At 36.7% G+C, this 26,872-nt stretch overlaps 1 protein-coding gene across 1 annotated transcript in view; it reads left to right on the plus strand.

The window, feature by feature from the left end:
* Positions 1 to 26,872, plus strand: part of LOC105189488 (mitogen-activated protein kinase kinase kinase 3) — a 285,702-nt gene that overhangs the window by 195,523 nt on the left and 63,307 nt on the right. Inside the window, exons 4-6 of the mRNA XM_025299321.1 lie at positions 2,757 to 3,358; positions 4,025 to 4,908; positions 24,402 to 24,756. Of these exons, the coding sequence (XP_025155106.1) occupies positions 2,757 to 3,358; positions 4,025 to 4,908; positions 24,402 to 24,756 (1,841 nt within the window). The remainder of the gene's footprint in view (positions 1 to 2,756; positions 3,359 to 4,024; positions 4,909 to 24,401; positions 24,757 to 26,872) is intronic.

The raw sequence follows: 26,872 nt of genomic DNA on the forward strand, positions 1-26,872 counted from the left end.
TTCCGAAATTTACGTAGGTTAGTCTTAAAAATTATTTATCAAAAAGTTATTAACGAATGCTTGAAAGAGCATAACAATTTTAGCATTAAAGGCTATATTTTGTATATAGAGACAGTATATAAGTAACGGGATGTTAAGTAACGGGTTAAAGCTGTTCCACACTACGGAAATCTAACCTAACTTAACCTAATCTATGTCATCAAATTAATATATATTATCAATAGAATGTACTAATATGTACTAATATGCGTAAAAAATATAAAGACATATGAGAAATATGTATGTTTCATTGTTCAATTTTTTCATATAAAGAATACATTGTAACATTGTAACATTGTAAAAAATGAATTTAAGTCTACTAAGTTAGGTTAGATGAGATCAGGTAACAAAGCCCTTTACCCTACACATGTACTAATACATGTACTAATACATATACTAATACATAAGAAATATAGCTTTTAATACTAAAATTAACTATTATGCTATTCAAATTTTTCTTTTGTTAATAACTGTTTAATAAACAATAAGCGATGCATCAAACTTTTTAAATGTTATTCGTGGGCAAGACCATGATAACATGTCAAGGTCAAATTCATCGGAGGTGGATTCGATAATGTGAACATTTATTTTCCAAACAAATCCAATATTTACTCTGTTTAGAGTGTTTTTCCAAATTATTTTTCGGTTTATATTTTATATTTATATTGAACAAAATGTGTGAAACACATTTTTTATTTTACATCAACATCTTTTTCTTCTTAAATGTAATAAGTGTAAAAATGAGAATTCTCGTTTGATATAAAAATATAGCATAAAAATATATCGATAATTATTGAAAAGACGCGCGAGTCCCACAGTACTATTGTTTCCATTCTAAACACAACAGCAGTATTTGAAATAAAAATAGAACTTCCGACCGATATTGTAATTAGATAACAATTTTTAGGCAAAGGAAGAGAGTTAATAAAGGCCTTTTTTTGTCTCCACAGAATTTTCAAGAAATAATTCTTCTTATTTCGTATGATTATTAGGAATATTAAAAATAATCATTAGATGAGAAAAAACTCGATCCACAAAGTCAAAATTAATCATCATTATAGAGGTTTTAACTTTTTTTTCTTTTTATTTTAATTTTTTTCTTTCACTTTTAATTTTTTTGGTTCAAGTTTTTTGTTTGTTTTTTATTATTTGTTTCGTTTTGGTAATTTTTGTTTTCTTTTTTTATTGAACATATTAAACATTACGATTGTGACTCCTAAACATCTTCTAATAATGATTGAAAAGGATTTTTTGTTTAAAATGACCTAATTATACAATTATATGACGATTATTGTGCTAGCTAGTGACAGGTTCAAGATTCAGAGTTCAAAATTTAATATATTCATATCTATCGCTAGATATAATAGCCGTCATATAATTGTAGATTAGGTTATTCTGAAAAATAATCCTTTATCATTTTGCAAATCAATACGTAAATTTTCAAGTTATCAATTAAAAGGGCCTCTAGATGTGGTCATTTTCAATCATTAACATAATCATTATCATAATCATAATAATATAATAATTATAATTATCATAGAAACTTAATAATTATTTTTGCAAAATATTTTTTTGCGATTTTTGCAAAATACTGCTTAACTTTTCTTCTCAGTTTGATCTGATTAATCTTTACAATTTTTCGTTTCCAAAAGATCTCGGACATCCTGCATATTATTAATTTTGGATCGAGTGTTTCCTCATCTAATTATTAGTGAGTTATTTTTCGTTATTTTTGACATTCCTAATGATTATACATTACAAAAAAAATTGTTTTTTAAAAATCCTAGAAAAGACCTAAAAAAAAACTATTATCCCTCCTTTGGAGATTTCAATCGAAATCTGTTGTATCTTAGGAACAATTTCTTTACGAAGGAATTTTTATACAGAAATACGCGAGAGGCGTTGTTTTGTGAATCCTTCTGCCAAACGAAGGGTTACACTTAAGGATACCGGATTTATCTATTCTTGACTGCGAGGGCAAGAGTGAGAGGAGGTAGAGAAGTAGAGGATGACTTATCGGTATTTTGACGTGGTCATTATTATTGATATACATATGAGCATTCGTCCGTGCATTGGATCGCGCAAAACCCCGTACGCCTCGTCGACATTATTTATAAGTGATTCGCGCGGCGCCATTTGAAGAAGTTTAGTCACGTATCGACGGTGTTACGTGTTATTTTATGCTGTCAGACATCGTAGTCGATTATATCTCGGCGAACGCGGTAATCCCAGGCACACCACGACGCACTAGCTGTCTGACATTTTGTTTGCCGATTTACTGTGCCCCCGCGCTCGCGGCGCGACGACGCGACGGATTAATGAGGCGGCAATGCTTTGATAAAAAAAAAAGAAAAAGAATCCCGCGAGCTTTATATAGAGGGACGTAAATATGTCGCGGGGCGCGCGACCACCGGAAGTTACTTCAGTCACTGTGTGTGCTGAAAAGGTTACATCACTCTTTAATTAGATGACGCTGCAATTTCCGCCGGCGAGCGTAAAAGCACCCAACGTTTAAACATCGAATTACACGTGCAACATATAACCCAACGAACTGCGACATTTTCCCTTGCACGACCTTTCCGTGTAATTTCTCCGCTTGAGAGGGCTGTTTTTCCTCTTTCCGGGAAATTGTTTCGAACGATTATCAGAAATCACAGCATCCATGAGAATCTGCGAGCGAAATGACTAAAGAGCCGCTTCTTTCCTCTCTTTTGCAGACGCGGTGCGATCGACGAAGAGTCACCCTCTTACTCCACGTCGGCGAAGGTAACGGTCTTGCCTTCCAGCGCGCAGCCGTCGACGGATGCACCAGCAGGCCCATCAAGGGTGTCGTCAGAGGAGAGTTCCGACAGCGGTGAGATCCAGGAGATCCGCAAGGACAGCGCGCTCTACCTTGAGGAGCCGGAGGGCCTGAACGGGAAGAAAGTCATACGGTCGCGGCCACCGGGTATCTTTCGGAAGGCCCGACGAGAGAGCAGCGGCTACGCGACCAGCGTGGGTAGTTTGGACGAGGAGAGGAAGGGCGGCGACGTGCAGCAGCAGCAGCAGGACTCGTCCCAGTCCCAGTCCCCGTCCCAGTCCCAGTCCCAATCGTTGAAGGAGAAGCGCAGGCTAATCACGAGGATACCCAGGGCGGAAGAGAGCCTTGGCGAGAAGGCGTCGATCGGCATATCGGAGAGGATGCCGACGACAGAGATACACAGGAAGGTGTCGAGCGCCGGCCTCGATATGCCCGACATCGAGGAGGTGAAGGAGGTCCTGAGGGAAGAGACCTCGCCTCGTCAGAATCTTAGTAGGGACGCGGAGACGGCGGTAGCCGGTAAGTAAACCGCGTCACACTATCCAGCGATTCCGGTGCCGTCCCGACGTTATGTTTGATATTGCCGTAATAAAGCGCAGATTCCCAAAATTGGACGGCGACCCTTGAGGAGAACAGGGGGGATAGACGGGTAATGGAAGGGTTCCCCTGCGGAGAAACGTATCTCGAGCGAGAACATTCGTGAGCCCCGATACACGGCACGTCACAATAATCGTTTAATGATCGCAAAAATCGCTGTCCCATGCTACACTTACACCGTATATGTATAAATATAATATGTATAGGTAACGTTTGCTCCCCCTTTTCCACGGAGAATCACGACGGCGAGTTGTCTCGAATGTTTTCTCCACAGCTAGTTTCGCTAGATTTTATCAACGTTGTCTATAATGCCTGTGAACTGCGAACATTTTACATCTAACTGCCACTATGAGCGAGAAAGAAGGAGAAGGGGAAAAGAGAGAGAGAGAGAGAGAGAGAGAGAGAGAGAGAGAGAAAGAGAGAGAAAGAAAAGGGAGAGAAAGAGAGAACGAGTGAGAGAGAGAGAGAGAGAGAGGGAAAGAGGTCAAAGTTAAAGCCAGATTGAAACAAAGCGAAAACTAAATAGATCCGTTAGGAGAAATAGAAATAACGACGGAGTTTCCTAAGTTTTTCCTTTTATGTGCCCGTAACCAGACTACTTATCAGCGCAGTCTCTGCTCCCGAGGGAGGCAGCTAATCAGACGCTCGCTGTGAAAAGCGACGTCGCCTCCGGCGTCGTTTCTTCGTCGACATCCCACGACGGCCTCCCGAAGGAGTTACTCAACACCGGCAGTCTGAAGGAAGCGCTCCACCGTATCTCCTGCGAAACGAACCGCAGGCTGGACACATCGGCCGTCAGTCCGGGAAGCGACGGCAAGATCCGGCGGGAGGTATCACCGATAGAATCCCGCAAGGATCCATCGTGCTCCGTAGAGCGTGCGACTGCCGAGATCGTACAGAGGAAGAATGAGAAGGTGGCGTGCGCTAACAACGACATTCTGCCGAGAAGCGTCGAAGCATCCAAAGGAGAAAATGTGCCCGTTGCCTTCACATCGTCGTCATCGTCGTCGTCGTCGTTATCATCATCGCCGTCCACTAAGACGTCGGTCAAGGTGTACCAGCTGCTGGCGACCCAGTCGGAGGATCGCGGCGATGGCGAGTCGCACCTACCGGATCGCAGGATATCCCTACAAATCGCCAGCTCACGAGAGGCGGAGGTGTCGTTGACGAGCAACAACAACGTGACCACGGGGTCGTTCGTGAGGAACAGAAAGTGCGAGGACGCGAGAAGTAGTCCGGCCACGAAAACGTTGTCATCTAGTGAAAGCGGGTCGCAACGGTACCTCGGAGACGCTGGCAACGTCACCGTCAGGCCCATCTATCCTTACTGCCCGTATTCGCCCTATGGCAGCCCTCAAAGCTCGCCTAGGAATCGCAAGAGGCCTCTTAGGGAGAGCAGAAGAGTATCCATCGATAACCGGCAAGGCGATATTAAGCTGAATCAATACAAACTGTTGGATGACATCGGACAGGTGAGATTGCCCGACGAAAAATATCTACCAAAATCTATCAAAAATATCTACTGGTATATATGATAATATATGAATTTGGCCTCTATATAACCAAATATGTGGCCCATATAACTCTTCATAATTCGATATTCTGGAAACTACTTCATCGATTTTAAAGGTTTAAGTCTCGAGTTATATGGATCTGAAGAGCCTTTAAGTTAGAATGCTCTCGAGTATTCAGGTTACTGAAGTACACACCTTCGCGTATCTTTCAGACTGAGAAAATTTCCACAAACAATCGAATTGAACTTAATGAATGTGCAGTATGACAATGTTCATTTCTGTTTCTTCTGAAGGATAAAGTTATGTTTAAACCGCTAACAATGAGAGAGAATATGAAGCGAAGGATATACGACGCTTGCAGTAACTCCTGAAATGTTATCAAATGCAAATAATGCAAATAAATAAATGAATGTTTATAGATTCATGGTGGACATTCTGAGAATTTGATAAATCGAATAAATCAAAGTAAAATCTTAAGATTTTGATTTTATGTGATTATTTATATTCATATAACTATTAACGGGTTGCATTAATTCATACCGCTTTTTTGCTTGGAATATTTATTATTTTCATAATATGTTACTATGGGACATCAAAGTAATTGCCATTGTTTTTTTCATCTTTCTGGTAAAAGCTGGATCCCTCATCGAAAGAAGGACCTGTCTTTTGAGGCTACCCAATCATCGGAGGTCTTTTGAGGCGATCCACTTTCGGAGTTCCTCGAGCTTGACGAAGTGCGTATCTTCCAAGGCGTGTTGCATAGAGCAGGTGAAAATAAGGAACAAGATCGAGGGAATATGCGGGAGAACTTCCCATTCCAGACCTATCAGTGCTTCTTTAACCGTTCTTTCCATGTGCGGTCTAGCGTTGTCATGTTGTAGGATCACTTTCTACCTATTACTGGCTACTGACAGCTTTTTTGCAACAATTCATCGTTCAATCGCTCCAGTTGGCGTTGATAAAGTGTGGTATTTATCGCTTCATTGGGATTCAGAAACTCATGATACACTACGCCTTCCATATCCCACTAAATGCATAGCATTATCTTCTTTCTGTGAATATGCCGCTTTGGTATTGATGTCGAAGGTTGACCGAGATCCACCTATGGGTTCCTCCGTTTCGGACTAGTACATCCACTTTTCGTCCTTAGTCACAATACGCCGTAAAAAGTCTTCTTCCTATGTTTAGCAAGCAAGAAAATGCAAAAGTTCAAGTGATTCAACTTTAAGCTTCCTGACAATTGATGAAGCATCCATTTTCTTTCTTCGTAAATTTTCTCTAAGACATGTAGCCGCTTCGAAACAGTTAATTTGTCGACTTCGATGGCTACTGACAATTCTTTATGCGTCTATGCATAAATTGGATTTTCATCCAATAACTCCTGCAATTTCGACGAAGATGTCGTCAAATTTTTTCTGCTGCCCTGAGCATTTCTTGAACTTCAATATCACCTCCTTTGAAACGTTGCATCTACTTTCTACATGTTCTTTCCGAAGGAGCAGCTTCGCTACAAATGTCCAGAACTAATTGATAAGCTTCAGCTGCACTTTTTTTCAAAGTAATGAAGAAGTACATGTCGGAGAAACATTTTATCGTTCTATATTCGCTTCACTCTTCAACAATTTTTTGTGTACACAGCAACGACCTGTGTTGACTGGATGTTGTTTACAAATGACGAAATGTATAACCTCTAAAACCTAACAGCTACGGCATGAACTAAAGTAACATTCAGAACCATCTGTTCTCAGCGACACGAATTAATGAAATCTCTTAATATAAGCCGAAACCTCATACCATCATATCTTTTAACAGATATATCTGGTAAAAAGTGTTTGTTGATAAAACTAAGTTAGTTTAACTCATAAAATCCAAAAATATAATTTTGCATAGGGGTTCCCATAAAATTTTAAAGTGAACTTCTGTCTTATCCATATACCGGGATTGAGAAACTAACCTCCATTTTGCAGGCTCTAGTTTGAAGGCCCTTAAGATCCCTACAATACATACCTAAACCTTTAAAATCGATGAAACAGTTTTAAAATATCAAATTGTCAAGAATTATATGGACTACTTTATAAAGGGTATCCCAAAATTCACGCAAGAAGTAATTTTGATAGAAAACATAGGTTTATAATTAAAAATTGTGAATTTTTTATTGATTCATAAAGTATACAGTATAGGGTTATGTATGGAATAGTATATCGGATAAATGGCCTCCACGGCTTTGTTGGCACATATGCACTCTTTTGTTGAAATTTTCCATGACCGTTTTGCAATGTGGCTGAATTTCGTTGATACAGCGCTCAATTTCCTCCTTCAAGGCGTGGATGGTCGTGGGCTTGTTGGCATAAACCTTAGACTTTAAAAAACCCCAAAGAAAAAAATCCAACGGCGTTAAATCGCATGATCTGGGCGGCCAAATCTGATCACCAAAACAGGAAATTACACGACCAGGAAATGACTCATGCAGTAATTGAATTGTTTCTCGGGCTGTATGGCATATGGCACCGTCTTGTTGAAATCACATGTCATCCACACCCATATCTTGCAATTTAGGCACAAAAAATTGGATTATCATGTCGCGATAGCGAACACCATTAACTATTATTGCCTGACCAGCCGCATTTTCGAAGAAGAATGGTCCGATGATGCCTCCAGCGTAAAATCCGCACCAAACAGTGACACGTTATGGATGCATTTGTTTCTCAACAATCACTCGTGGATTTTCTGAACCCCAAATGCAACAATTTTGTCGATTAACCAAGCCATCAAGATGAAAATGAGCCTTATCGCTGAAGATGATTTTGTTCGCCATACTTTCATTATTTTTAAAATATTGTTCAACAATGAAAACGCGTTGTTCTTTCATGTAGCACTCCATTTAAAAAACCCTGAACTGTCAGCTGTCTTTTTCTTTCGTTGACAACACTTTACCGCACAAATGGCGCAAAATTCAAATCTTGCATGAATTTTGGAATACCCTTTATAATCATGTATTGTATACGTCCACACAGGAAAAATGCTGCTGTACAAATACTTAATTAAATTAATTGTTTGTGTTTACAGCCAGTGATATAAATTTATGGTTGAACAAAATCATTCTTCCTTTCTTTATTTAAAGGCATTTCCTCCAGTGTGGATATATCTAATTTCATATGATTATACACATGACTATGTAGAGACATAATTCATATGGATCATATGTACTAATTGTTATATGGATCATATATACTAATTGTATGTAATTATGTATAATTATATACAATTCTATATAAATATATACATAATCAATTTTAGTCAGGTGAGCTTAAAATTCAAAGGAAAAAGATATTATTTCCGCGCCTACTAGATCTCCCTGCGTTTATTTTGTGCTGCATGACTGCGAATTCTTTATGTCTATTGTGTCCAACTGATTTTATCATCTACAAGAAATAATATCGCTTCAATTTTTCGAGTTCAGGAATAATTAATATCGAATTTGTCAAACGAGACACAAATGGAAAACGGTGTGGAGTATTCGAGAAAATATATTATTATATAATATTACGTATTATTAAGAAAATAAATAAATAAGATATAAACTTGAAAAGCAAGACAATTTCGTGAAAAATCATAAAATCCAACGAAATAATTTCTCGAAATACAATTTTACCGAAATATTGAAAATGTCTCGCTATACAGCCGGATGCATTAATAAAGTTCATTCGGCTGCAACAAAAATATATTCCAATAGGTAGATATTTATACATTCATGTGTAAATCCATCCTGTTTTTAGTATATTTCAGAAATATTGTGTCTCGGAATGTTGTTTTAACTTTTAGATTTTGCTATTATAACTTTTCAAGAAATTGCCCTAATTACCGAATTTCAAGGTTTTGATTTTTCGTTGCAATAAATACCTACCGCACATTTAAAACTCATCAATATGCAAGGTGTTTGAAATGATTCAGGACTTTAAGAACAGATAGTACACATAAAATGGAAGAAGAGTCCTAATAAACATAAATCAAAAAATTAATATTGTCATGAACAGTTCGGTAAAATTGTATTTCGAGAAATTATTTCGTTGGATTTCATGATTTTTCACGAAATTATCTTGCTTTTCAAGTTTACATTTTATTTATTTATTTTCTTAATAATAATATTATAATGTATTTTCTCGAATACTCCACACCGTTTTCCATATGAACAGTTATTTATTTTAATTAAAGCTAGTAACCTGCTCGCTTCTGGTACGTTTGTATTCTCTGATGTAAATTTTCCATGTTATTTATCGGTGAAAAGAGTACTATACTTTAAGGAAATCCGTTAAAAAAGTCTCTTCACCATTGCTCAGAATGTAAACAAACATCTATTTTCTTCCCATTTATACGCACGCTTCACCAAACAATTGTTAGTCACATATCTTTGTGAACAGTAAACAGTTGCAGAGAGCTACCACAAAGTTTTCGTAGCACGGTAAGAATGACACATCGTATTACTGTAATCAAGAAATGGCAGAAATGCATATCATGCGCCTGAAGCGATTAAGTTACTTGCTTTAGTTAAGATAAATAATTGTCCATAACTCCAACAATATTAATTTTTCGACCATGTTTATTTGGACTTTTTTCCTCCGTTTTGACTACCTGCCCTTAAAGCCCTGACCCCTTTTTTTTAATACCTTGTATCGCTCATTTAACATTTACTGCATAACGAACGACACGAGACCTCAATTATCACAACCACGAACAGACGCACGAAACCCACGCACTCGATAAACTCGACAACAAGCGGCGATTAGGTTCTGCAAATAGATAATCCCTTTGGCGGGCTCCGGACAGGAACTATCGGCTGGAATATCTTGCGCTGGACCAATTTCGTAGGCGCATAGTTTACGTATCGGACGGCGGAAAACTTTCCAATTACGCCTGCGGTGTTTTAACAATTGCGCACCGCACACTCGACAAGGTCGGCCGACATATTGCATCTAGCTCCGGAAACGCCGAAAACCATTTCGCAGAGCTCCGAATATTGACGGATTGTGTCCAATGATATGATTATCGATATCAAGAGAGCGTCATGAGAGCTTCCCGACGATAACTTCAATATGAACGCCAGTCATCCTTCCATCCGGCAATTTTCAACCGCCGCGCCTCCATTCCGTGCGCCCTATTAAGAAGTAATTAACAGCCGCACGATTATGGATCATTGTAGGTAATCGTGTTATATGCCGCCTGGCAACGCAATATTACCCGCGGCGACGGAAATTCGAGCCACGTGGAAACTGTAAAGATCGACCTCGCGCATCTCACGCGCGTAGAAAAAGGATTAGTAGAAGGAGCTAGGATATAACCGATCTTCTACTTAATGATAGTCCGATCTTATATACTTAAAATTGTCTAAAGTTCATCTACAGACACCTTAAGAACCATTTCATTGGCTGCACAACATCGAAGGATGAACTTAAAATAGTTGTATCGCTAAGTGCCATATTTTCAGTGGCCCATTAAGGAGACATAAATTTGTTACTTGCAGAACAAAATTCCGCACATTTACTTCGTCATCTAAGTAATAAATGTTAATTTGAAATAAAGTGAAGGTAAATAAATAAATAACTGCATAGATAAATAAAAATAGATGTGCAGAGTGTTTCAAAAAGGGTGATCTGACTATACATAATTGTATCCTTCTCATCAAGATAAACAAAAATATTCCTATAAACATAATGCCTAAAAAGCTTTAATTAAAAAAGTTAATGCTCTAACTAAAAAGCTCTACTTAAAAAGTCCAGTCAAAATTAAAAGAATTAATTTCATTGTGAACATAATACGTACAGTAATATATATTTATTTAAATTATTCTATATATTTGACTTTTATTTATGGGGTTATTTGTTTGCTCAGTTTTAATTGACAACGAATAACTTTTACAAAAAAAAATACAGAAGGTGGATATGTTGAACGATACGCAATATTCCGATAGGATTTGCATAAGATAGTCCAAAATTGTAGACATTTCAAGTATATCCTTTCATTTTTGTTTCTTGTTAAAATTTTATTTTTAATTTTTTAAATTAATTCTATTTAATTAAAAAATTTAATTTAAATTTAATTTGAAAATTAATTAATTTTTAATTTTATTACTTTTTAATTTTTGAAATTTGTTTAAATAAATGTCATATCGTACGTATTACGTTAACATCGAATTAAATTTTTTTAAACTTAGCTCGACATTAACTTTTTAATGAAGCATTTTACTACATGTTCATCAGAATTATTTTGTTTGTTAATGAGAATAATATAACTAAATATAACTAACACATATTTTTTGAAACACTCTATATACGCACAAAATTTCAAAAATGTTACAATATTATAAAAAGCATTATTTATTTATTTTTCTCATTAATACTTTATCTATACAACGATTAATCTAACAGAGACTCACAAATAACAGAAAAAGTTATACAGGATGTTTGGTAACTCATGTAGCCATAACCAATAGAAGCGTAGAACTAATTAGGACAAACATAAAAGTCTCGTACCGTTTTGCGATGTTCGCAATAATTATCAAGTTATTAATTATATAAATATAACGAATGAGCGCGTGACGAGATTGATGATTGGGAAAGCATTGCAGCCACTCGTCAGATTTCTATAATATATAACTCGATAATTATTGCGAATATCGTAAAACGTATTGGGACTTTTATTTTTGTCTTTTATATTTGTCTTAATCAATCCTACGCCTTGGCTATGGCTACATGAGTTACCAAAAATCCTATATAAGTGTTTAAATATATGTATATAGAGTGTCCCAGACCATCCGTATCACACGACGTTTTAGAGAAAATATTTCAGACAAAAGTTATTCAAATTAATTGGTAGAAGATGATATAATAAAAAAATTGGGGTTTCTATTTAAGAAAAGTAGTGATCAGTGAATATCTCGAAATCGTGCCATTTGTAAACAAAATGATATAGTTGTTTTATGTCCCCCTTGAAAATATGCAACTTTTGTCTGAAACATTTTTCTCTAAAATGTCTCGTTTGACAGAAAAATTGAGTGGCACGGGTAGTCTGGGACACCCTATATATATGTAATTTGAATATTACTATAAGTTGTGAACTTTCCACTGCTGTATTTTCAAAATAGTACGATTAATAATTATAAAATTTGTTCAATATAGTATTCAATATAGTATTCAATATAGTATATTTCACGTTCAATATAATATACTCCATGAAGTTATATTGTTTTATATATTGTTGCAATTATATTGTTTTATATATTCATGGTTCAATATAATATATTTCATACTTTATATTCACATATTACACATAAATTGATTTGCTTCTTAATAGTTTAAATCCATTTTTGTTAAAAATAGATATTCAAGTCTCCGGTAAGAACGTATTATAAAGTCTAAGAGCTTTATTATTCATTTACAAAAAAAATGAGTCGGTACATAAATTCACGTGCAAACATTATTTATAATAAAATTGTTTCAAATATCATGTCACTTTAACATTTTGTCTTCTATTTATAATCTCCGAACAACAGACGATCTTAAATATAAAAATGGACTATGATAATTACAAATGAGCGTCATTTCATGGGCTGTGTTCGTGTTCATTTTCTCTTTTAATTTTAGCTGAGAAAAAATCTTTACCTCACGATGAATATTGTACATCTATAATAGTTAACTCTTAGAAGTGGTAGCGATGAAACGGTTGATCCGATCAAATTCGACTCGATTATTAACCCTTTCATTGCTGAATTAACTTCCCTTGAGAAAATTATTAAAATATTTGGTAGTCCTACGTTTTTTGAGTCGCTGATTACGAATTTAAAGTCAAATTTGCAAAATTCAAAATGGCGGACTCAAGATGGCGATCATGATGTACAAAATTAATGAAAATTCCAATTCTTATTAAATAATGACCAGGTCGTAATGAGAACATGATTCTAGACGATAGAACTCGATCGAGCTGGAAAAAATTTATATAGGAAAATGTTCAATACTGCATATTTATGCTTACTAGAGATTAAACATTCATTTTTGAATAAAATAATATTGATAGTATGAATAAGATGGAGATACAGAATGAAAAAAATAGGAAAATAAAACTAAAAAGTGCAAAAATATCAAATTTTGGCCATTTTTGTAGAAATATTTGTTTGTAAAAAAAATCTAACCTGCAAAAAAATACTGAACAAAATATATGTTTTTATACAACATCAGAAAAATATTTGATAAAAATTTTGGACCTCTACATTCAATACTCTCCGAGGAATCGATTTTTCCCTGAAAAAAATTTTTTCAACTTTGATTTGTTATAAATAATCACAAATGAATAATTGGGTATAAAAACCTATTGGAGTAGGTTGAACAACTATTCAGTTATCTGGAAAATTCAAATCCCCGATTAGTTCTTCAAAATTATATGATTTACAACGCAAAATTGAATCAAGAAAAGGTGGAAAATATACTTCCCACTAACAGTGAAAGGGTTAAGACTTTAGCTAATAACAAAAACCAAAAATTAACAACACCCAACAATTTTTATCGCTAGCGGCCTTTCTCGTCCCATAGATTTGCAGTGTTCACAGGACAAATCGATTGGTTATTTTTCGTTCTTTCCTCCTGGCTATCTGTCGACTCGCACGTTAATTTACCGATGCGTTTTCTTGCCATTGTTTGCCGTACGCTGTCTCGTCGAACGAGTTCGGTGTTTCTCTCCTGCTCTCACGAGGTTCACGGTATTTATCTTCCGCCTTCGGCGCGACTTCTCGTCTATTAGTCTTCCAATTACTTAATCAAGGACACGAGCTACAACTTAAATAAAAGCGCTCCATCTTCCTGCCCACCGGAAGTCGGGGCGTGCAACAAGCACGGTATTAAGAATTCAGAACAAATTCACGTGTACCAACATCATTACGTACCGCGGAACGAAGGTTAAAGGTCGCTCGCGTGTTTCGAGAATGTCATGGCGAAGCCTTCTCGCGCATAAATGCACTTCGAACGTTTCCACGCCGAACGCGGAGCGGAAAAACGATTCGAGTCGGAAAATGGAAATATCTATGACACAGCCGTAATCGTAAGTTAGAAATTCGATCGAGTCGGATAAGAAAAAGATAACGAGACCGATAAATTATTATAATTTGGCGTTTTTATCATAGCCAATGCTTACGGAAAGCGCGAAAAGCGAAAAGAAGTTTCCGGACTCACACATGATAAAAACTAGCCATAATTTTCTCAGATATAAATGTACAAATGTAGATTCCAATTCTTTCCAATTTCCTATCTATATAATATTCTAATATAATAATTCTAATATAATAAATATAATATTCTAATAATTCATAATAATTCTAATAATTTTAATAATTCACAGATTCCAATTAGAATCCCCAATTCGTCTAAAATTATCTGATTTGCGATACTAATTAGGAAACCCATTCTTATCCTAAACGCATTGGTTCTGTATTCAGCAGAAGAAACGGGACAGAAATAATATGACAACATGTACTTTTTTTATAATACCAGCGTGTAAAATGTTCTGAAGTCTAATTGGAATCAATTACGATTTCCCCAAAAAGTGTTGAGTTCCAATTGGAAAATTTACAAAAATCCGAATTAGAAATATAATGTTTCAAAAATGTGATTCTAAATGAGAAGCTCAAAGATTTTCAGTCAAGCGTTTTCCCAAAGTTTTCTTTTTTTATTTCTATTTTATTCTTACGTTGAACAAAATGCCAAAACACTTCAAATACATACATATATTTTACAGATAGTGTCATAAAAATACCGGAACCCCCGGATAACTCTGCAGGATCAAGTTTTCATGAAAAACTTTAAACATAAGAGTTGTAGAAAATCAAGTAACAGACTTGATGGTGACCTTAAATTTGACCTTAGTCATGATCTTCAAGGTCATTTGGAGGTCAACTTGCATTTTTTTAAATGAGAACTCTTATTTTTTATTACACTGTTTTTTTTCTATCAATTATTTCTACCAATAATTAGTAGAAAAAAATAGTGTAATAAAAAATAAGGATTCTTATTTAAAAAACGCATGATCTTGAAGGTCATGGCCAAGGTCAAATTCAAGATCACCATTAAGTCCATTACTCGATTTTCTACAATTTTTGTATTTAAAGTTTTTCATGAAAACTTGATCCTGCAAAGTTATCCGAGGGTTCCGGTAATTTTAAGACACCCTGTATAAATACTTGTAAAACGTTATTATTCAAACTGTTTCAAGTATTTTGCTTAATCTATTTTTTTAATAAATTATACATATTTGGAGTGAAACAACATATATGCTTTAAATATAAAATTTTAATATCGTATGAAACAAAAAAACATTAAGGAAATGTATAGAGCGAATGCAATCTGTTTCCCATTAGAATCAAAACTTCGTTTACCTAACCTCAAAATCAAATTCTACAAAACGTTATATTATGTAGAAACAAGTACAAATTCCATCAACATATCTCTGTTTCGATTTCTACATCAATATTAATGTAAACATGTAAATAGTTAGAATAAAAATAGAATTTTCAATTAAAAATCACGATACGATATATAGAACAAGTTTGGATACTCGGATTGGAAACTATGCTTAAGAATGCTCGAAAAATTTCCATATGAAAGAACTTGTATCTCTTACTCTCATACTCTCTAAAAATGAATCAGTGAAACTCACTGTCAATCAGCGATTATGCACTGATTGTCAGTACTAAGTATACCACTGAAAAATTCAGTGGTAACCTAACCACTGAAAAATTCAGTGGTTACTTAGCACTGACAATCAGTGCATAATCGCTGATTGACAGTGAGTTTCACTAATTCACTTTTAGAGAGTAGATTTCGAAAAATCGGGCCAGACCCCGATTAGATATTCCAAGAAAATTTCTAAATGCGACGTGTCTCGAAGTTTTCGCGGTCGGAAATTCCGGAGATCGCTTCTCAATGAGAGCAAAATGGCATCTGCGAAATTATCTTCGACAGGCGAACGGACGAAGAAACAGCGAGACAGAGAGAGAGAGAGAGAGAGAGAGAGAGAAGAAAAAGAGAGAAAAAGAGATGGAGAGGAAGATAGATCCGCGAAGTTCGCAATTCAATCTCTTTTCCCTTATCGTGTCGCTTAAAACTATATGTATTCGAACTCGAGATTGAATTTCTCGTCGAGGTGAACTACTACGGACGAGATATAGTTTAATACCGATTTAACGTCTAATCGGTTCGCAATCGCGAGAAATATCACCGTCGTCGCGTATTTATGAGCGGCATATTAGCATATCGATCGTATCCGTTAGCAGTCAATCTTTACCCACTGCGTAATTACACAGCGAGATGACGTCGCAAATTCTTGCTGCGAGAAAACACGCAAAAAGCTGCACAGATTATTCACTATACCGATTTCCGTCGAGTTACCGAGTTACGTCGAGAGAGCTATTTTTGTGCGATGAGCTAATTTGCACCACGAAATGAATCAGCTAGATGAGTGGACTAACGCCTTATGATATATCTAGCTGTGCAGCAGAGAAAATCCGATAACATAGTTATCGAAAGAAAAAATCAAATATAATGCGTGCGTGTTATAAATATCGTACAGCTGCAAGTTTAATCCACGACTGAAACTTATCGTCGAAATTAATTGCATCGAACGTGATTAACAATGAAATTCCGCTTAACGCAGCTGCCGAAAATAATTGAAAACTATTATCGATTGCGAATTACGTAAACAAATGATGTTTCCCTCGAAATAATCTGTTTTGGTGGGAGGAAATAATTTCCAAACCATACAAAGTAGGACTCGCGCAGCCGTATCCTTCGAATCAAACGTCCATATCAATGTCATGCGTTGAAGGATCTCTCAAAAATCTTATTTCCCTCGTGAATACTTGCCGCGAAATAAACATCCTGCCTAACCGGACGTGTTCGAAGGTGATCACACCGTATGAACTATAAAATTATTCCCCCATTCTCCGATAGCATCGCCGGTGACCTTCGACCTGACCGCTACGACGATACAAAGCAGATCTTGATAATGGCGCAGCTGAACAACGGAGAGAGTGGTAGGGTGCGGATAAGAGAGTCACGATACCGTCGATAAAGCACGGTCTTGTCTCTATGCAGATCCCTCGCGCCCCGAGGGAACACTTAACAATGTTTTTCCGCATCAATGTCAAGACCGCATTCTGCATTTCATTATTTGCAGACGTTTTTCCGGAGCCTCGGTTTCTTCGTGGTGCAAGATAACTATCTCGAGTTATATGTGAGTCGATAACAAAAAATAAAACTGCGGAACACGCCAGTCTATTAATATAAAAAGGTCCGCACGCTCCAGGCGATCTCGATAGCGCACATTGCCGCGAACTATTATATCAGGTGTAGTAAAACGAAATCCATTATTTTTGCATGAAATTGAAGGCTTTAATTACCACAGTTAGAATGATCCGATTTAGGTCAAATATGCGCCGTTTTGTTCGATAACTTGTTGCCATTTTGAAGGTAATTTCATTATGCCTCTCTCATAGAAGCCCTCGTCCCTATTGGCAAAAAATTGAGACAGTCGATTTTCATAAGCCTCTTTTGAAGCGAATTTTTCACCAGCAAAATTGTTCGCCATGGACAGGAACAGATGGTAATCACTTGGTGCCAGGTCCGGACTATAAGGTGGATGCATAAGAACCTCCCAACCAAGCTCCCGGGGCTTCTGGCGAGTCACTATCGATGAGTGTGGCCTGACGTTGTCCTGATGGAACACAATTCCTCTCCTATTGGCCAAAGCTGACCGCTTCTGGGCGATTGCTTCCTTCAGACGGTCCAATTGTTGACAGTACAGTTCCGAGTTAAGAGTTTTGCCGTAGGGGAGCAGCTCATAGTAGATAATTCCCTGCCAATCCCACCAAACATACAGCAAAACCTTCCTGGCCGTCAATCCTGGCTTGGCCACCGTTTCCGCCGGCTTACCGCGATTCGACCACGACCGTTTTCGCTTGACGTTGTCGTAAGTGATCCACTTTTCATCACCAGTGACCAACCGCTTCAGAAATGGGTCGATTTTGTTGCGATTCAGCAGCGATTCGCAGATGGAAATTCGGTCCATGAGGTTTTTTTGCGTTAACTTGTGTGGCACCCATACATCGAGCTTCTTTTTGTATCCAGCCTTATTCAAATGGTTCGAAACGGTTTTTGTGCAATCTTTAGCTCTTGAGCAATCGAAACAGTGCTTACATGACGGTCGGACTCGACAATGTCCATGATTTTATCGATATTTTCGACAATTGGCCTTCCAGTACGTGGTGCATCTTTGACATCGAAATTACCGGAACGGAATCGACGAAACCATAATTGCGCGTGATTGGCTGTTACAGTATCAGGACCATAAACATTATTCACATTTTCAGCCGCTTGGCTTGCGTTTTCGCCTTTGTCGAAGAAAAACTGTAAAATATAGCGTATTTTCTGTTTGCTAGTGTCCATCTTTGACGCGCGCTCAAACAAAACTGAGTCAACTAATCACAAAACTGTCAGAAAAGTTTTTTTAGTACGAAATCTCATCTTTCTAACGCCATCTAGTGGAACCCGATCGGACTTATACAACGCGAGGTACAGATAACTAAAGCCATCTATTGGAAAAATAATGGATTTCTTTTTACTACACCTGATATTAGGTGTACAAATGAATAATCCAATTTTTTCAGCTACATTCAAGGTTTATTTGAAAAGAAAGTAAATTAAATTGTTCAATCAAAGTATTCGCCGTTGCTTTCTATAACTTTAAGCCATCTTTCAGACAGCTGATGAATTCCATCTCGGAAAAATGTTACGTCTTTGGACACGATAAAGTTGTCAAGCTATTTTCGGATCTCATCCAGTGATTGGAAGTGCATATCGGACAAGGCGTGTTGCATCGATCGGAACAAGTGATAATCGGATGGAGCAATGTCTGGTGAATACGCCGGGTGCTGCAAGACGTCCCAGCCAAGACTCATTATGGTGTCTTTTGTATTGGAAGCAATGTGTGGCCTGGCGTTATCATGCAACAATTTCACTGAACGTTCTCCTTTGCCAGTATACGGGCGTTTTCGTTCCAATTCTTGACTCAAGCAGATTAATTGACGTTGGTAGCAGTTCGCTGTAACTGTTTCACGCGGTTCCAACAACTCATAATAAATCACGCCCTTGATATCCCACCAAATGCAGAGAAGAACCTTCTTTCTGAAGCGATTGGGTTTTGCGACTGATTTTGATGATTCGTCGGGATTTACCCATGACTTTCTGCGTTTCAGATTGTCATAGAGTATCCATTTCTCATCGCCCGTAACGATTTTCCACAAGAAAGACTTTCGATGCTGCCTATTGAGAAGAGAAAAACACGCTGCCACTCGTTGATTTTTGTTGGTTTCAGTGAGTTCATGCGAAACCCATTTTCCTTCTTTCTGGATCTTTCCCATCTCATGTAGGCGTTTAGAAATCGTTTGCTGCGTTACTCCCAACTGTTCTACAAGCTCTTTTTGTGTTTGTGCCGAATTCTCAGCAAGCAGTTGTTACAAATTATCATTATCGCACTTCGGAGGGCCTCCATGGCGTTGTTTGTCGATTAGACTGAAATTACCGCTTTTAAACCGCTTAAACCAAAGTGCGCGCACATCGTACGATACAACACCTTCGCCGAGAAAGGAACAAATTGATTCGCACGCTCTTACAGCATTTTTTCCTTGTTGGAATTCGTAAAGAATGCAATGTCGGATATGCACCTTATCTGTTGCCATTTTCAACTATACTGAACTGAATATTTTTGAAGGTTATGTTGGGCCTTTCGCCAAACTATATGTTCTTTTTAATAGCTACATGTCAACATTGCATAATTACAAAAGAGCGGGAAAATCTATTTAATTTAAAATTGATTTTATAACTGCTTAAAATAATTTGGATTATTCATTTGTACACCTAATAGAATCACTTTGCAATATCAGATCGAAAATTACGATTACACCCGCAAAATATCAGCACGAATTGATTCTTTATTTGATAAATCTAATACCCGAGATTAAAACATTTCACTGGAATTCGCGAAACAGTTTGAGCATATTTTGCTGATGAAGTTAGCAACGCATCAAATGGTTACCATTGCGAACCGCTATTCTCAAGCCTATTCGTTATAACAGAAACCGAAGTGACAATATACAAGATGTTTGTTAACTCATGTAGCCAATAGAAGCATAAAATTGATTAAAACAAACATGAAAGTCTTATACCATTTTGCGATATTCGCAATATTTATCGAGTTATTAATTATCAGTTTGGCAATAATATCGTTTTTACGGATAGATGGTTTTACTTGTCATTAAACGCAACTAACTTCACTTCAAATCTTATAACCTTTATATCATTTGACAGTTGACATTTCAAGCTTTCTTTAGAAAAAAGTACGTCATTCAGTAAAGAATTGTTTATTTGGCATTGAATTAAAAATGGAAAATCAAAACAAACGTTTCCGCCATATTTTACTTTTTAACTTCTGGAAAGGAAAGAACGTTGTGCAAGCTCATCAAAAGTTATGTGCTATATATAATGAGGAATCCTTAAAAAAATGCCAGTGTCGGCGTTGGAGTACTCGTTTTCGGTCAGGCCGGTGAATTGAGGTCGATGACGACAAAATAAAAGCATTGCTTGAATCCAATCGCCATTATACGACACGGGAGATCGCTGAGAAGCTAAACGTATCACAACCATTGAAAACCATTTAAATCAACTTGGGTACGTCAACAAACTCGATTATATTTGGGTTCCACATGAGCTCAAAGAAATTCATCTCACCAAACGCATCAATATCAGCGATTTTTTCCTAAAACGTGAGCAAAACGATATGTTTCTGGAACGAATGTTAACTGGCGATAAAACATAGATTGTTTACGACAATGTGGAACAAAAAAGATCGTGAAGCAAATGTGATGAGCCACAAAGCACTTCTAAAACAGATATTCACCAAAGGAAAATTTTGCTATCTGTTTCATGGGTTTGAAGGGTATTGTGTTTTTTAAACTGCTTAAATGTAATCAAATGATTGATTCGGAATTGTACTATCGTCAATTGGACAAATTATACGAAGTAATCATGCAGGAGCGCCCAGAACTGATGAATCGTAAAGATGTTGCCTTTCAGCATGACAACGCTAAATCATATACATCCTCGCCAGTTTGGTCACCCGTCAGAAATTGTTGCAGCTTGAGTGGGATGTGTTACCACACCCATCATATTCGGCTGACACCTTGCATCGTCAAATTACCATTTATTTCGTTCCTTGCGAATTTCCTTGAAAGGAAAAAAATTCGATTCTGATGAGGCTATCAAACGGTACTTGGATCAATTTTTCGCCGATAAGAATCAGAAGTTCCATGAGGCCGGAATCATGAAGCTACCAAACAGATAGCAAAAGGTCATTGAATTAAACGGATAATATATGACAGAATAAAGTTTTCGCTTTGTATAAAAAAAACGCTTTTAATTTACATAGAAAAAAACAGTATAATTTTCTAGCCTGATATATAAATCTGACGAATAAGCGCGCGACAAGATGAATGATTGGAAAAGCATTACAGCCACTCGGGCAATAGCGTGGCCCAGTCGATCTGACAACTGTTGCCGGTGCGTGGCGAGGGAAAGGATAATGCGTCGCTATTCGGTTATGTGATAGTCTTATTTCGTTGCTTCTACGTCTCGCTGCGTGTCGGTAACAGTTGCTGAATCAACTGGGCCATGCTATAACTTGAGCGGCTGTAATGTTCCTCCAATCATTTATCTTGGCGCACGCTCAGTCGTTAGATTTCTATAATTAATAGCTCGATAATTATTACAAAAACAGTATAGGATTTTTATGATTATTTTAATCAGTTCTAATTAATTATCAGCCTTAATTATGATTACATAAGTTACCAAACACCCTGTAATCCACCTCTGCAGCACCAAGACATTTGACGTTGCAATAGAAGACTCAGAAGAAACGTACAATTTGTTTGATAAAATCATCCGGCAGAACTCGACAAACAATTTATTGTAATGAACATTTATTGGGACAAAATACGCACATATTACTTAATTAGAACTGTGATGCTTTATTATTAATAACTTGTCCAGTCGCCTTCATTATCGATAATCTCCGAAGTATATTTTTGACTAATTTTATGGCATATTCTGGGGGTAAAGATCTTCAGATCAATCTAATTTGTCGAACTAACTCCTTGATCTTTTAAATTTTCTTTCCTTAAAGCTTAAGCTTCATCCAGGACCAAATGTCTTCAATCGGATATGCATTCGGTATCTGTGACGGCCAATCCAATAATTCAACGTCATTTTCTTGTTTCTATGCGGTACAAAGACGACTTTGATTATCCTTTTTTGGTATTTATTTTTCGTTTCTCCTTAAATATAATAAACTGCTTTTAAGCAAATGGTAATAAAGTCTTCTTATCAATTTTGACCATTTTAGTAGCGTGTAAATTGCCTGTGAAGATATGCAAAGTGCCAAATCCTCGCTTCGAAAAGCAGCTCCAAACGTACATTTTTATCAAATGTTTAACGGTCCGCTGGACGAGTTTATTAATGGGGATGCACCAGGTTCGAGTGATAGAAGTATCTACCTAAAAGGAAATTTTGTCGCAAAAAATTACATTGCCCCAATCTCAGTCCATATTTTCTTGTGCCTGAGCAATTCCTTTCTCGACATATTTCTTGGTCAATAGAAATTTCTTCAATGTGCTTCGATATTTCACATTATGAGCATGTAGATGTCTTCTTATTATGTCACATGATATATTTAGACATTTCTTCAATGCTGCTTGCTTACTTCGCAACAATAGATGAGTATTATTCGCAAACATCCATAGAATCAGTTTGTCTTCTTTATCCGTCGTTTTCTGTGTAGAGCCACGTTTTCATCTCTGAATAACAATTCATCCACTTATTTACAAATGCCTTAGACTTTCTCATATATTTAGCAACCGCTTAGCGCGATATTTTTGGTTCTTTTGGGTGTGTAGAGAGAAATATAGCTTTGAATTGCAATACATATGCGGCACTCATGACGAAATATGACACAAAGGTCAACAACAACAATTGAAACTTTTTCTACAAAGTATGTTAGGCGAAATATCCCTCTGCCAGCTCTTGTTAAAATTTACGTCTAACGATTTCCATGTAAAAGTTTTGCTGGACACGTTCTTGTCAAGCCGACTGTAAATATTAAGGGTATGCAAAAGTTTTCATCGTTTTCAAAGCAATATTCTTTATTAACATTATTATAAATGACATAGTATCTTTATTCAAAATATTTTTCGGCACTATCTACTACTTTCTGCCATTACTCAAGCAAAAAATGGATATCACGATAAGAGAAGTCTTTGCTCTTAGAATTGGATAGGAATTATTGATGAATTGTTGCACTCCGTCGATATTGCAAAATTGTGTACCAGAAAGACTGTGTTGCATAGAACGAAATAAATAAAAGTCCGGTGGGAGAATATCTGGAAAATATGTCGGGTGTGGTAAGTCTTCCCATTGCAATTCTATTAAAGTTTTCCGAGTTGTCAATGTAATATGGGACCTGGCATTGTTGCACAGAAGAATCTCTTTATTCTGCTTTGTTGCAAAGTATAGCTGTTTATCGATCAACTACTTATTCAACTGCTTCAATTGTCGACTATATAATCCCACGGTGATAGTCTAAAATGATTTTAATAGTTTATAATATAGCACTCCTTGCATGTCCCACTAGATACAAAGAAGGACCTTATGACTATGGATATTTCATTTCAGCTGTGACGTACAAGATTCCCCGAGATTTACCCACGATCTTTCGCGATTGGAATTATCATAATAAATCCATTTTTCGTCTCCGATCATAATTTGATACAAAAAAAGACTTGTATTTGCGTCTATTGAACAACGGAAGGCAAATGGTAACTCGGCTGGCAATAGCGTTCTCGGATAATTCATGGGGAATCCATTTTTCTTTCTTTAGAATTTCCCAACAGTGTCTTTCGATCATGACAATCTAGAGCGCTGCAACTTTATTGGGAAAAATGTGTGCAAACTACCTTCTGGTCGAGTGAATAGGTCATTTAATAATAATAACAACAATAACCATTATTATACGCTGTTTATTATAAGCATAAAATCAATATTACTTCAGCTTTCACCGAGAACGTCGATTATGAAAGATTTAATTATCGAGTTATCGAATCGTATGAAAAATTATCGAACAACACAGTAATACGTTGGAGGTCTCTAAAGAATTAAAGGCTGAATCGAGTCATGAGTAATCGGGAATTCCACTCAGGGTGTGCGTGGGAACTTCTGAAAAATTCAGTCCGCGTCGTTCGCGATCGAACCGCGGGGCGTCAATTACCTTCCGCCACGTTCACTCATGTGTCACCTCGCGCTTGCACCCAGGGCACCTACGGTCTCGTGAAGCTGGTCTACAACGAGGAGGACGGCACCCATTACGCCATGAAAATCTTGAGCAAAAAAAGACTGATGAAGAAGGCGGGAATATTCGGCAGGATTGTGCCCGGCAAAAAGGCCAATCCGCTGGCAAGGGTTTACAAGGAGATCGCCTTGCTGAAGAAAGTTGATCACCCTAACGTCGTGAAGCTGATCGAGGTGCTTGACGACTCGGAGGAGGACCACCTTTACTTGGTCTTCGAACTCCAGCGAGGTGAAATCCTGCAGATACCCACCGACGAACCTCTGGACGAGAAAACGGCCAGACGGAATTTCCGCGACGTTGTCATGGGCGTGGAATACCGTAAGTCATTATTCGTGTCCTACATTCACACGCTGAGCAAATAAAAGGTTTTCTATGATTGCTAGACTATAATCACCTAGTGACATAATTATAGTCAGGAAAACCATTTTCGTCGTAGCTGCTGCGCTACAGTGTTGATAGTAACAATTCTTTCTTCTGTGCACATCGCGACTGTTATTTTTTTGTTAGAAGCAGAAAGCAGAAAAGAATGCGGTAGGCACCGAAAATCTCTACAATTTGAGTGAAATTAACCATATACATATTTTTTTTCTCTCAATGTATAGTTCATATAGTTTATGAAGTCACGATATGTTTGGCAAGTTTTCTCAAAATATTTCACGGGTCTCTTATTTTTGGAATGATACTTTTGGATTCGTATTCGAAATTCACCGTGATCGTTGTTCGTAATTATTTGTGATCATTAAGATTGTTGGCTCGTGATGCTATTGTTAAAAGGATAAAGATTAATGCAACACGAAGAATCCCGACGCTGTGCCACAAAATCGATCACAAATTTACATAATATTTAAACACTAATAAAAGGATAATAATCATTTCTCACGTTTTAACTTGAAATATTTTTGGCTAAGACTGCAACTATATGTGTTCTGTAACACACTTCTGTAAAAATATGTCACAGATCCACTATCACAAAATTGTGAAATTTTTATATCAATTTTTCAGAAATTATATTATCAATGACCATGTAATTTCTTAAAGATATTTTCACCAGTTTTTTTGCCATATTCTCGCCTTTTTTCCTTGAAAGAATAAGTGTCATTTGGTTGTTATGAAATTAAACATCTAATGTCTGTTTCGTTCACGCGCTACGTGTAATTTTTATTTCAATTGTCTCAGCTTACTCGCTATGGTTAATCTTTTCTTGCACATGGCACATGTATGTATACATTGTAAGAAATGATGTGTTAAATTTAACATATTTCATGCGTCTCAAATCATCCACTCTCATTTATGTATTAATTTAACGTACAGCAAATATGTTAAAATGTAACACATATAATTTAACGTCAGAAAGTTTAAGTAACACAACAACAATATGTTAAATTAATACACGACTGTGTAAAAAATTTAACACAAAACTTTCTATACATAAATAATTTTAACAAAAGTACGAAATATTTTTAACTGTACAGGGTATTTAAAAAAAGAGTTCAGGGCAATATTCACAAAATGGAGGAAAAAAGTTCTAATAAATATGGGTCAAAAGGTTAATATTGTCGAAGTTATAAACAATTATTTATTTTAATCAAAGCAAGTAACTTATTCGCTTTTGGTGCACTACCATACATTTAAAAAGAAATGTAATGCATTTCTTAATTAAATCTTAATATGATGTCATTCTTATCATACTGTGAAAACTTTAATAATAGTTATTTGCAATAGGTCATTGTTCATGAGAATATGTGATTAAAAATTACTTGGTGAAACGTATATATAAATATATAAATGGAAAGAAAATAGAAGTTTGTTTACATTCCCAATAATAATGAAAACATTTCTTTAAAGCATGGTACTCTTTGCCGATAAATACATAGACAAATTACATCAGAGAATATAAAATACTGACCTTTTTTTTTAAACATCTTGTACATGTAACATCGTGTGTGTGTGACTCCTGAGATATTTTTATTTCCTTCCAAAGTTCGTTTGCCGCTCGCAAACAAGTTTCTGCGATTGAAGGAGGGTCGAAAGTTTCGAGCATATCCCAATGGAAACGTACATCATAATCGAAACATGGATCGCGTTTCGCGTGTACAATCGTGTTTATCACTTAAGCGCTAATAACGATATGCTACCACCCTCAACAGACGGATTTGCGTAACGTACTTAGCGCCTATTACGGATCACGGCGCTTATCGCAAATCGATGAGAAAAGTGGCATCGCATATGTCACGCAAATCGCATTAATGAATTTCGTATAATAATAATAATAATCTACATCTCTGTCCAAAGACTATTCAACGCGCTACAGAGCTAATCATGGGCCTGCACCTTTTTTTTGTTAACGGGGGGGAAACCCTCATAGATATCCCACCCCCGTTCGGGGGAGGGTGGGGTTATGTCGAACTCTTACCGGCTAAAACCCTCCCGGGTG

This window comes from Harpegnathos saltator, unplaced genomic scaffold (assembly GCF_003227715.2).
Source record: "Harpegnathos saltator strain DR-91 unplaced genomic scaffold, Hsal_v8.6 scaffold261, whole genome shotgun sequence".
Taxonomy (NCBI): domain Eukaryota; kingdom Metazoa; phylum Arthropoda; class Insecta; order Hymenoptera; family Formicidae; genus Harpegnathos; species Harpegnathos saltator.